The following is a 13929-nucleotide window of genomic DNA, read 5'->3' as shown; positions in this document are numbered from 1 at the left end:
GATAGCCAGAGAGAACGGGACGGAGCCGTGTCTGTCCGCCGTCTGCCTGTCACCGTGATTTATGAAGTGTCGTATACATATGTGTTTGTGTGTATTTGCATGTCCACAGAAACACTTCATTAACGGGCTGGACCTAAAGACGTCCGTCCCCGGTCTCCATTCAATAAATCAGCGCGGGCCGGGGTGAATGCATGCATATGTATGGTGTTTTGTGTTCAGCACTTGGAACAGCTCATTAATGAAGTCATTTCCAGGTACAGCTGCAAAAAAATAGCGATATCAATTCATTTAAAAGGCCCAGCGTGTAACATTTAGGAGAGTCTATTAAATGAAAATGTAATATAACACCCATAATTAAGTTCCATAGCACTTGAGAGGGGGCATCCATCTGTCTTGAATCTGCAGAGTCACCACTAGATGTCACTCATTCTTACACAATGGTCCTTTCATTTTAAAACAAAGAGTTTGTTATTGATGTTCTTGGATAACAAAGTCCAACTCTCTCCATCTCCTCCGTGTTATGTGCACTGGTTTGTGTCGAGGTGAATATTTGTGTACGTGGCACAAACCTACCTCTTTAGCCTGTTTGCCGGGGTGTTGCTGCTGCAGAAGTTGCAGATGAAGCTGCTCCTGCTGTTTCTTATAAAACTCCTGCAGGTGTTGCTGTAGAAAGATGAAGGTACACAGGTATAAAATAAGACTGAGGGAAAAAAACACACACGTTTATCATTAAAGTTGTTAATATATGTTATGTTAATATACGTGACCGTATATAACTCGATAGTATTTATAGGCTAAGTTTCTTGATATGTTGCTCGTATCTCTGACTTGAGGTCAGTATGGGAATGTATTTCATTCTTATAATTGATTCACATGGAGAAGCGTTTAAAGCACAGATGTCCTTCAATTAATTTCCTATTAATCTTATTTATACCGATTCAACTCCAGCTGTACTTCACATGTTGGTTATGAAAAAAACATTATAAATAAGAATTTCTACTGCATCTGGCATTTGTATCTCTGTCGTCTTTCGAAGTCTTTTTCATGTTGACTTTTGATCGTCTCACAGTTCTGCGGGTAGTAAACAATTCATCATGTTTACTACACGTTTGACGACCAGAGTTCCCCGTGCTCTTTTGGAGTCGCTAAAGCAAACCGAGTAAAACCCTCTGAGGAACAGGTTAACGACACTGGACTGATTCTTTTAACACACACACACACACACACATGCCGTAATAGTTATTTAAAAAGACGGTTTTATTTCATGTCAACTGCATATGGCAGAGGGAGAAGTCCACGAAACAGGCCACAAATCGACTGTAGATTTAATTAAAAAGGACTTTATATGATCATAAGGATCTTGCTCCATATGAATACATTTTGTTTGGCTGAGGCTGTCTGCATTTTTAAAACCATAAAAGCATTTGGCAAAAAGCGAGAGCAAAAGGAACGGCGTCTTACTGAGAACAAGTCGGGACACTCTAAATGGAGAGGAATAATTGGATGACTGACACTCTTAATTAAACAATTCTTCTTTCCCTTAATCAAATCTATGAATGAGAAGTGTATTTCAACTCTGACACGAGTCTGTGCCGAGTGTGTGCTTTCTCAAGCTGACTTCAGATATTACATCATCCATCACCCATCATTCCGCTGCCAGTGCTCAGCCCAACTGTGCCCTACTCAATCAGTCCCTGATGGACGCTTGTCAGGGAATCAAACCCGGGGACACACTGGAGACAGTTAATTAGAGGTGACACGTACAAGTGTGTCAATTGCTGATTCTTTTTTGGTAAAGCATGTCAAGGACAACCGGGCTGCGGTGAGTTGGCATAAGCGACTGGTGGCTGTGATGCACCGGCACAGTGGTGACTCAGGGATGTGGGTGTTCAGACGCACGTGTACTGTATCGAGCGTGTGCATGTACCTGCTGAAGCATCACGGCCTGCTGCTGCTGAAGCAGGGCCTGGAGCTGCTGGGGGGAGAGCACCTGCTGCTGAAGGATCTGCTGCATCTGTTGCGGCGTGATCACCTGGGGACTCATCATGGCCACCGACACTGGAACCTGGACAGGGTGGATGAGAAAAAGTAAAAGTGGTGGTTTGTAAGACGAGAGGAAAAAAAAAACGGACAGGATTGGGCACAACGGGGGAGGTATGAGAAATTAATAACAGCACATGTGTAAAAATGGATGGAGAGATGAGTAGAAAAAAAGAGAGAAAGAAATATAGAACATCAGAGATGGGCGTCAGGGCTACTGGCATGGATCTACTGGGAGTTGTTGACTGAGAAGGAGGGAGAGCAGGACTCCCATAGCAGCCTAGAGGAGATGCTGAAGGACAGGTGGGTGCTGTGCCTTTGTGTTGCTCGTCTTATTTTCCTGCCTCCACCCCGCTGGGAGAAGTCAGGGATTTAAATAGACGTAGACCTTAATTAGCAGGACCCTTGAACTTCTCCCCTTCAGAATGCCTATCAGTGCTGCTGTTGTAAAGCGACGTGGCAATGCGCGACTCAAAAGTTGATTAAAACTACGCTGAAGTAGTGGACACCTGGTAGGCACAATCAGCGTGATGCGGTGGGTCACGAGTTGGAGGTTAGGGGGGTTCCCGTTAAGCGAATTTCTTTGATGGAAATATTCATGTTTTCTGGTTATGTAGTGTGTAGTGTAGTTTTTCCCTCTGAAGGGGATAGGATAAGTTTGTCAAGTTTTAGAGGCATACATTCAAATGCATAGATGTTTCCTGCTCTTTGTTGGGTAGTCATTTTTAAAAACACGAGCTGTCAAACTGCAGGAGGAGAACAGCAGCACCAAAACAAAACCTCATATCCTCCCGCCAGATTGTTCTCAGACGGCAGCGAAAGCATCTTCTGAGAAATCAGATCAATAAAGAGGGATGCGTCTCGCTTCCGCCTTTGATTGCGTGCACACATTTTAACAGGGGAGCGTGCGATGACGTGAGCCATGTTGCTCCGTTTCAGATCCTTTTGAATCGTGTTTACCTCCAAGTTAGAGAGAATAAAGTCAAGAGTGAGCGAATGATTCACAATCAAAGGCCTCCCATAAAAATACAACCATTCTCCTTTGACTGACAAAGACCCGTGCACATGCGCTTTATTCTCCGCTCCAAAGTGACTCAACCCACCTGCTCCTTTCTCCATATGACCTTTAAAGTGCAACGTTATCAACTCTGGAGCTAAATAGTGGGATGTTTTGCAGCAAAACAACACACGCGTGTATCATATTTAGGGCTGCGGTCTCCGTCTTGTCAACACATATTTTTGACAGACAGGCTTGATGCGGCTATAACACAATTAAAATGTCAACATGTAGCAACACCTTCACTGACACTAATTGCTACAGTGTTTGGCACAGAGCTGCCATGACAGTAACTAGCCTATATGGTGTGTCAAGGGGCCAATAAGACATCCCTGTCCTCATCGCCAGCTAATCAAGCTGCCTTGATTACTTTTCATGCATGTCCCCTTCTCCCTTCCTCCCTCTGTCTCCCTCTCTCTCTCTCTCTCACTCTCTTCCTCCCCTCTCTCTCTCTCTGTCAGGCCTTGACACGTCCTTGTTTAGCTTTCCTCTCCTCAACACCTTCCCCCAGCCCAGGTCCACCACCCCACCTCCCCCCCCTCTTTGATTAGCTGAGACATTTGCATGGTCACTACACATTTTTCATTTTAGAAGTCATTATGCATTAGTGGCTCCTGATCGCCCGCCTTGACTAATCCTGATGAACTGAAAATCACAGCTGAAGGTCAACTTCCAGCCGGCCCTGCTGCACATTCATATTCATATTCAAACAAATCCTGCCTCTATTGTTCATTAGGGTCTTAGAGAGAAGGGACTCCATCTAAGGTGGACAAGCAGGAGGAGGAGGCGGAGGAGGAGGAGGATGTTGTGGTGGTACATCTTCTTTCTTCTCCTCAACATGGGAGCGTACAGAAAAAAAAGGAAAAAAAAGAAAAGAAAGAAAATGCATTCACAATAAGCAAGGTGCCGAACAAAAGCCGTCAAAAGTTGCAAATTAAACAGTCTGTGTGTAATTATGCAAATGCTGTGCTTACACCTTCAATGTTATTAACCCTTGAAGCTACATTCGCTAGGTAAGTAATTACCCCTGCAGTCACTCCCGGTTTTGTGTTGGATGCCATGACAATGGGACGAGTGCAGCTGAGAAACAACATGAGAGATGCACTCATTAAGACTATTAATTGGATGCCGGCTCAAAGATGTTTTGGTTCACAAAAGAGATGTGGGCCTATACGTGCGGGATTAAACACAAATGTATGCGCACCCATGTATTATTTCTCTTCGACGGGAGAGTGGTGAAATAAAAGCATCTCACCGATATAGGTGCGAATTTAACAACGCAGAATCGACAACAATGCTGGATGAAACGGACGTAAATATCAACAGCAATCGGCTAAACGTTATGGAATAGGCAAGTTCCTCTTTCACCTTGATTGGCTTTTTCAGAAATGCAATGGGTGATAATAATCTTCATTTCGTGACTGCTCCAAACAAAAAAAGAAGGGAAGGAAAAGGCATGGGGAAGAAAACGAGGGGGGAAAAGGCACTAGCCCACGTCCATTGTGAAGTGCAGCATAATGCTAATTCCAGCATTTAACTGCATGCTTTTCTGCTTGACGTATCAGAGGCTCCAAGATGAAAGCAGATAAGTAATTGCTCTCCTGGTTCTTATTCTTCACTGACAACCCATAAATTTAATTTTACACACACGTTCATTTACATTTTCGAGTATATGACATGATAATTGCAGGAATATAACACCTCCATTCTGCGGGAAACGGCATGAGGGCTTGATTGACGGGAGTGGTGAATTGAAAGGAACAGGAGGCTGAATTGCCTCTCCCAGAAATGATTTTGCCACGAAGGGATAAAATTAATGAGCATTTACTCGATGATGGCAGTGGCATAAACATCCACACACTGTGAATAGACTCTCTTTCATAGAAGAGGAGCCATGATATCCTATTGGGGTATGCCTGTGTTTCTCTGTAATTCAAAAGGATACATTTCCAGTAGTGGCACACACCACAAAAAGAAAAAAATGAATGGGGTTGATTAAATAGTTTAACATTAATTGCAGCTGAGGTGGTCACTGGGGACCTTCATCATTTAAAAGGTGCTTCCTTTTGCCTCCAAATGAGCTTTGGACAGTCATTTGAATGTCTCTCCTTCCTTCTAGGGAAACATGCTTGTTTTTTAATCATGAACACTATCTGACCGCCCTATTTGTTTATGTGCCTTTCGTAAAGTGAACACTGAGCTGTATTGACATGAACTTTAAAGCCAGGTGGTTTGCCCTCTTAAGTTGGAAAGCAAAACAAAGGACCTTTAAATTAGCTCCTGATGTGAAAACATTGGCGCGGGGCCCGCACCACAACAAGGAGATCATTACGCCACCCCTATCACGCTGGCAGCCCCCGTAACCAGCCTCTCCAACTGCCTCACAAAAGGTCAAGTTCTTCTGCAGAGGCCCGGTATCTCTTCCAGGCAAAGCCGGTGCCTAAGACCCTTGTTATTTTTGATTTAACAGTGCATTCTGTCATTACATGCAAAACACCACATCTCTTCCTGACTACCACAACTGCCTGCCTCTAACTAGCCTGGCTAATGGCCAAATGCATGTCAAGCAATTATACCCACTCCACACAGTGGTGTTTTATCTTTCTAGCACTGTAGCACTGAGTTTTTTTTTTTTTAATGTAAACTCGGAATACCAAAAGCGGGAGATAAGTGGCGCGTCAGAGTTCAAACTCAAACGATCAATGGTGGGCTGAGAGAAATTCCCGTTATTCAATTTCTCAGCAATGGGAACCTTGTGTCGCCCATAAACATCGCAGGGGGGCAGCGAACGTGGCGCTTATCAATGACAAAGGTTATTCTTGTCGCACTGGACAGGAACTGAGCTGCGCTACAGACCCGGCGAAGATAAATGCAATGAAAAATGGGAAGAGTCCTAGTTGGTAATTACTGTGGATCCTTGTCAGGGAGCGTCACCGCTAATTAAACCACGAGCTTCATTTTACACTTAGGAGGAGAGAGAAATCATGAAAGACGGGTGAAACGCCACCGCTGCCGCCCTCTAGTTCCTCGTCTCATCTCGATCTCTGGAGCAGCTCAGGAGACGCAGGCCCCAAACTCAACACTCCTTGTGGTTAATGGACTTCTGACCTCTCATTTACAGAACTAAGCCAATTAACACCAAATGTAACCACAAGATTGATAGCTGGGTTTCTCCACTTGAGGACCACCAAGGCTTACGGGCACAGTTGGCCGGATAGAGGCCTCACTCCGAGGATGAAAAGTGTGTTGTACGCAAAGGAAGCGCGGAAGTGTTTACATGCGTGGAAATCACAGAGGCATACATGTGAGCCGCACTCACTCAAATGCATGTCGTGTTTTCAGCTTAGGGAGATCAATACTCAAGATTGTCAGGACTGAAGCTAAGCAGATTACTAAATGTTTTCCTAAATCAATTTCCATAGCACTGAGGAAGCAGTGCGCGGGAAGTGCAATTTATCATAACATAAAGACCCATCATGTAAAAGCCTCTAATAAAAAGCCCCGAAGAGATTGAGAGGGGCTTAGCACAATTTCCATATTGATTTATCTCTACATGCAGATAGTCATTGATTACACCCCCACAAACATTGTGTACAACAGTGTGGCGGTGTGGCATCGCTTGTACACATTGTTTGTGTCATTATCAGTCCAAATTGTCACACTTTTATCATGGCACTGGCAACACTCACTCCCGACTAATGCCTTCCCCCCCGCGGGTGTTTGAATTCCAAGACGAGTGGGGGGGGGAGAGAAAGAGAGAGAATTAGAAAAGAAAGTTCAGAGAGCAAAGAGTGCTGAAATAGAAAGAAAGTGAGAGCGAGAGAGCACAAGTAGGAGAGGTATTGGATTGTGGGGGGGGGGGGGGTGGGGGGGGCATTTCCCTCTGATGTTGCAGGTAATATGGCCTCCACTGGATCAGCCTCTTCATCAGTGACACACAGTAAATTACAAGTGCTTCAAGCAGCTCAGTGAATTATAGTTCATCACTTGGAAAGGCTTTCCCGCTCACCACCGGGGCCCGGGCGTATCAGATCTGCCAGTTAGGATCCAATTAACACCCTGGCCAGAATCATCAGATTGCATGTGTAAGGGCTGGTATAACTCGTTTATTGCACCCATGTATCTTCTGTCACAAGGTAAATTTGTTGCTGCTACATCAAAGGTCTGAGCTACTTTTTTTTTTTTTTTATCCATGTCTCCCCCCCCATCCCCCCTCACTTTCTCTTGATCCCCCCCCCAAACTCAGCTACCTTGCCTTGGGGTTGCATTTCAACTTCTTTTGCATCACAATGATGAACCTGCGCTGTCCTCGCAATTTAGCAATCTTGTCCTGTAGGTGTTGTAAACGCAGGGAAAACGAGAGGTAGGGAGGGAGATGGGGAATGAAAAAAAAAAAATCTTGTTTTCTGGTAACAAAAGCAGTAACCAAGGGTGTTTGACTTAAAATGTGCTGACAATTTTTTTCTCTTTCTCTCTTAGAGTCAACAGAAGTTTTCCTCATGAATAACATAATAACCCCCCCCCCCCTCTTTCCCCTCCCTTCACTGTGATAATTTTTCTCTATTTTCAGATGCAACCAGAGGGGATGCAGGGGAGAGATATATTCGAAAATGTAAATGTGAACTGCCATCCTTTAGCCATGCAAGTTGGGAGTCAGCTAAGCCACATTCAAGCCTAGCGTTGCAGCCCTTTTCCTCTGTATCTGTGTGTGTGTGTGTGTGTGTGTGTGTGTTCCCGGATAGAAGCCAATAAGCAGATGAGAGCTGCTATCGAGATAATATTGGCTCACTGAGGAGACGCGCGGACCTGACCTTTAAAAGTGTGACACTTCCTTGGACGAGCCCAGTGCCCGCGGCCAAAGTGACGGGGTCTGAGCATGAGAACTAGAGTGAATCACTTCACATCCACAGACCAACATTGAACCACGACATGTGTTTTCCATGCACACTTTGACTGGAGTGTTGCACCAAATTGGACGGAGGTCATCATCAGTCTTGTAGCGAGTACCGTGTAGTGTAGTGACGGATGTGGTTGAGTGTCTGTGATTAGCTGCCACTCACGCTGCTGCCACGTGCAATGCCAGCAAAAAGCGACTGTTCGCTGATCCATTCAACTTTTCAAGTTTGATATGGCCTGAAATCTAAAAGCAGTGGTTGTGTCATAGTGTTAGAATGAAGAATCCAGCTCTTCCTCTTCAGGTGGTGATCTATAAAGTCACCAACAAACAACTCGCACAACTTCTGGAAGTAACTTCAAGCGTGTGTGCAAGCGAGCCTCTGTTTCTGCTCGAGCGCAGGCTGCATTATGCACGTGTGCGAGTGCGTGCGTGCGACAGAAACAACTGTCAGATTCATAGGCCTCTGTAATCCTCTCCGCCTCTCCTTGTCCGCGTTTCTTTATTTGTATTCTAAATGTCAGTGTATAAATGCCTTTCAGAGGACAGATATTGCCACAGAGAAGAGAAAAGTGAGGAGCGGAGAGGGTGTTGTGTGCCTTGGGAGAGCCGTGTAAGCAGCATGGCAGAGGCAGGGGGATTTACAGGGAGAAATAGGTGTTTATTGAGTGCTCCCGTGGGCTTACTGTGTAATAATAGACCTGTCACATTACGCAAATGTGGAGAAGCAGCTCGTGTGTGCGCGCGCGTGTGTTTGTATGTGTGTTTGTACGCATGTGGATGCCATAGCTGCCTGCCTCTGCATCATCAGCTCCTGAGAAGCGGCATTGAGCGAGCAGATAGAATTAGTCAAGCGAGAGCCTTTAGCTGCTAATACGCGTAATTAAAACTGCAAGCTGGGGCACTTAGATGCTTGTGTACTAAATAATTTACATGCCATGATCTATGGATCATTTCCTGCTCTTAAATACCAAAGACGGGAGAACAAGAGGAAAAAAAAAAAAAAAAGACCAGCAGAGGATTTATGAGCATCGCCGCCATAAGCAGGATGTCATGATGATATTAATCCTTCTCCCACTTTCTGCTGCGATATCATACATGGGGATCAATCCCTGCGATTGCTCCAGTGGAAACACTGTCGCTTGATTGCCACTGTCTCTTATCAAGCCACACAGCTAATAAAATATTGCACTTTACCACTCCTTGTGGCCTCGTAATCCAGGTAAATAATGCAGATTAACTGGTGGAACTCCCTCAAGACAAGCACACAATACAGTACTGACAAGAACAATAAAAAACAGCTCAAATATATTTTCTTCTGCTTTAAATGGGACATTTGCACGATTGAATATGGCAGCGAAAATGTCATTTGAAATGAACGGATTCAAAATTGTTGAACCACAATGCACCACAAGCCCACGTAGCCGCTGGTGTTTATCTCTGCGGCGTCAGTGGCGTCTCACATGGTATGAAGCCCTGCATGGTAACTTTTGTGGAGCACAGAGATGAACTGATGTTATAAAGGATGTTAATAAAGGCTGGATCCACAGACGGATTAGTTGGGGAGCTGAGGACAGGCCCGTGCGCAGGGGCCTACGAGCCGCACACCGATTCATATTGCCAACGCGGATCCGGGATGGGAGTAAGCAAATGTAAATATTGAATATTTACCATGTGCTGGTTTTATTAGAGGCAGGGGCTTGGACATGGGCTGACGGTTATCATGCACCCACGCCGCTCTCATTCAATATTGTTCTTTCTGCTATGTATGTATTGTACGCGGCGACTACGGAGGCATTTGTAGATCGGGATCCTATTTGTTTAAATCCATTTACTTCTGGCCACATAGGCCATGAGTGTTTGTTTAATTCACAATTCACAATTTTTTTCCTCCCCCCGCAGCTAAATAAATAAAAAAAACACACAAACAGCCTTTGGAAATACAGTATATTGATAATTTGCTGTTGTGTGTGAATAAAACAATACTATTAATGCTCTCGATGAGGCGCAATTATTGGAACGCAAGAGCCAGACGGAGTCTTCGCCAACCTTATCTGCTCGCCAGTGTGTAATTAGGTACACAGGGGTGTGACTCCAATTGAAGGCGTCGCCATTGTTAGACTGTGAAAATATCATCGGGGTGAGGTTAACGCCAATTTCCCTGTCATTAATGAAATGCACGGCGCTTCTAATGAGGTGAACCGCTGCTCCTTGATATTACTTATTAGCCGAGTGGAGGGCACAGACTCCCACACTTTCATTTCCAAACGGGGGTAAAAAAATAAATATAAAAAGGAAAGCGACTTATAATAAAAACACGGAGCGCATGTCAAGGGCCCTTACGTAATTTGAGACTTTATGGAGCAGGATGAAAGAAAAAAAAACTTGCTGGTGTGAAAAAAAACACAAACGCTGGGAAAAGAAGAGGATTCAGGGCAATGTGTTAATGTGCATATATGTGTGAGTGTGTAGTCGGCGTGCGACTGTTCCCGTGCGTGTGTGTGTGTGTGTGTGTGTGCATATGTAAACAAGTGTGACCTTTTCGAAAATCACTGACAACAGAAATAGACGGCTCTATGAATCAATACGCTAAATTAGTGTTGAAGAGTGGAATTGACAGGCAGATAAAATTAGCTGTGAGATGTCTTCTCAAATAATATCTAACCTCTGGACACTTCATGTCAACAACACTATGGATCTTGTTAGGAAAGCATATGGATCAGATATGTCCTCCAACCCAATAACCTTTGGATGGAGTTGAAGTTTTTAAATTATGGACCAGTTTAATGGATCAAGTGCCTTAAAGCGCTGCGTGTACATTCAGAAAGGAAAACTTAAATCTTTCTGCTTTGTCTTTATTGTGTTGTCCCCGTGTCTGTGTGACACTTAACTTCCTGGGGGACTGGCTTGTCCAGCTTTAGGATTCCGACGACAGGTTTTCGAGGATTGCGTTGGCAAGTCAAACACACTTGTGGAGCAGAGGAAATCTTCTTTTCACAGGAGCATGTATTATGGATGGATTTAAGAGATTAGACGGGGAAGCTGCTTTACCTGCAGTGGACGCTGCTTGTCCTGGCTCTTTGGAGATTTCAGGCCACTGCCTGGCTGCTGCAAGAGTAATTGCCTCGCTGCTTGTATGGCCTGAGAAGAAAAGAACACATAAAAAAAGGTTGTGTGAAAAAAAGCAGCAGAAAGATGGGGAGGAGTAACAGAGACACTGGAAAATAAACTCGAGATTGTGCTTTTAGATTAGATTTCCTCAAAGTGACAGCAGCGATAACTCGTGTCCGACTGAAAACCATGTCAAATATCGCCCGCTGCTTTTGTCTTTCTGGTCAAAATGACATCAGAGATGTGTTTTGGTGACAATACGTAGAGCTGTGATCACGGATAAACAGAGATTGTCCGGAAAAACCCAGAAGAAGAGAGCGGGGGCGGGGTTTGCGAGCGTCAGTAGAATTGACCTGTCTAGTGTGTGCTCAACTGAAATACCCACTTCTCTTTGCAAATGACTGCCACATTTGCATATTCATAATATGAATTTGAAGTAGAGGCAGTGCCACGTGAAGTGTCTCTGGGAGCTGTAATTAAAGTTGACAAAAAATCAACATCAGATTACATTTAGAGGGAATTAACCGGCAGCGCAGGTTTTTACACTATGTATTAAAGGTGCTTACGAGCAAAGGAACGCCTGATAGATGGAGAGAACTATCAGTCGATAGATAAAGAGAGAGATATCGTTCCCTGCCTGAAAACTCACAGCCGTTTACACACACGGCGGAATGTGGAATTAGAAAAATCACATTTGTTAATTGTCGAAATTGTCACCAGATCCTGTTTGACGGCTGTGCCAGATATCAAGACGATTAGAATCACAGGGGCTGAGATGTGGCGACTTATTTCTCCAGGGTTTGATGGGATTACAGATCTGCTCCTTGCCCGGCTGTGTGTGTGTGTGTGTGTGTGTGTGTGTACTGAATGTGTGTGATGAGCGAGCTCTAGCTTCACAGGTACGACGGCAGCTGGGCTAGCAGCTTCACTCTGATTCTTCAAGAGCAGGCGGATAAAAGAGGCCGGTAGAAAAAGAACATTGTGCACAGCTGCTACTACTGCTGCTCCTGCTCCACACACTCATATACCTGGTATTCTTAAGGCTCACGAGCATCAAGTGGGAGGAACGGGGGAGACGGGGGGAATTGTGCGTGCACACTCACACATACAACAACACAACAACTTCACAGATGTTTTTTTGATAAAGAAAGAAGGGGACAAGGAGGTGGAGAAGTAAGGAAGAAATGAAACTCAGATGGCGAGTGACACTTCCTGAAGAATCAGGGGTGCTCATTTTATTTTCTGGCGCTTGCCAGTATCCATGACAACAGCTGCCTTGACAGGGCGTGCATATGGCGCAGCTCTGCCAGCTGGTGGGAACAATGTTTGAACTAGTACATTGAGATCCTGAGCAAACAGGAGGAGAAGACAGGGGAGAGAGAGAGAGAGAGAGGGAGAGGAGGAAGAAGGAAAAAAGTTGCCACGTCTTAACCCCTCAGGGAACGAAGCCACCCCCTGATCAATTATGAAAAGACAGAGATGCGGGGGGGTGGGGGGGTGCATGGAGAGGTGGTGAATCTGTCTGTCTGGCTGCTCAGGAGGAGCCAGACTTTCTGAAGTAAAGAAAACAAACATTACACTGGAACTGGGTCCTAACTGCATTGATCTGTCTCCTTGGTAAAAGGAGACCTAGTCGCCACAGGTTTATATGTGTGTAAATGTGTGTGTGTGTGTGTGTGGGGACAGTGACATCTGTAAGTTGAGCCATGGCCTTCTTTCCCTCTGGAAACAATCACACACACACACACATGCAAAAAGTTGCTTATATATACACTACTTTTTCTACTATACAACACTACTGCTCAAAAGTAAGAGATAAAAAATAATGTCATTCTTTGTTCTACGTGCAAGCCATTGGTTGTGCTGTGTCCATTTCCGTTGTTTTCTTTTGTTTCTTTATTGTTTATGTTCTGCCAACTGCAAAACAAATGTCCCGTCGTGTTACTATAACGCTCCGAACTGGACAGAACCGGAGTTCCCAAAAATGGAGCTTTTAACCATACACAAAAGACAAAACAGGTTCCTTGTAGCCGAGCACCTTAGTAATTAAAACAAGACCAAATTATCTAGGCACAATTGGTGAATCAGAGTAATTATAAGGCTTATTGAGTCCTGCAGCTGCCTGAAGGAAAAGTTTATTCACATGTGAATCAATAATGACTCACTGCGCTCAAGTTCAAGTCAAAAGAGATGCTCAATATATTAGTACAAATAAGTTGGGTTTTTTTTTATCTGCACGACCAATAAACACAGTAAACACAGAGGAAGTGAAGGTGATTCAGAGGGGTGAAGCTGGGCGATCAACGACACTGGGTTATTAAAAAAGAAGTCTGCACAGAGCGCTTAGAGACACTTCTCCAAACATAACACAGACCTTATTAATGACGGACGAAATGTTTTTTTCAGAGTGGTTTGCCAACTGTCTGTCACCTCTTCAGTGGAAGTGGGGTTAGCCATTTCTTTCCTATATTTAAGGTAAGAAAAAAAAAAAAACAACTCCTGTCCCCTCACTTTCACTGGCTTGAGAGTATTCAGCCATTACAGTAAAAAGCACCAATTTGTGCCACCCACTCCTCACTCTACATAGACGGCAAGCCGGAGCCCATCTCCATGCACAAAGAAAGCACCAAATGCCAAGAAAAGTCATCAAAAGTTTGCTGAAGAGCAGCCGGAGCAGACGAGAACACAGACGGAGAGAAGTGCAGAAGCGCCGTCTATTTAACCTGGGTTTCTATGCACGGAAAAATGACATCCTCAGTCTATTAATGCACACATTGTATAAACAGCACAATGTGACACATTCTTCAGAATGAGAGAGTCGACTGGA

At 44.5% G+C, this 13929-nt stretch overlaps 1 protein-coding gene across 9 annotated transcripts in view; it reads right to left on the bottom strand.

The window, feature by feature from the left end:
• foxp2 (forkhead box P2) overlaps positions 1-13929 on the bottom strand; it is a 96322-nt gene that overhangs the window by 25827 nt on the left and 56566 nt on the right. For all 9 annotated transcript variants that reach the window (XM_058626144.1, XM_058626137.1, XM_058626141.1 and 6 more), the window contains 3 exons: positions 11043-11132; positions 1928-2065; positions 574-663 (listed from right to left, as the gene is read on the bottom strand). In XM_058626144.1, coding sequence (XP_058482127.1) covers positions 574-663; positions 1928-2047 — 210 coding nt within the window. In that variant the 5' untranslated portion in view covers positions 2048-2065; positions 11043-11132. The remainder of the gene's footprint in view (positions 1-573; positions 664-1927; positions 2066-11042; positions 11133-13929) is intronic.

Source organism: Solea solea, chromosome 3 (genome assembly GCF_958295425.1).
Source record: "Solea solea chromosome 3, fSolSol10.1, whole genome shotgun sequence".
Classification (NCBI taxonomy): domain Eukaryota; kingdom Metazoa; phylum Chordata; class Actinopteri; order Pleuronectiformes; family Soleidae; genus Solea; species Solea solea.
The sequence above is the reverse complement of the archived record's forward strand: the minus strand, read 5'-3'. Positions and strand labels throughout refer to the sequence as shown.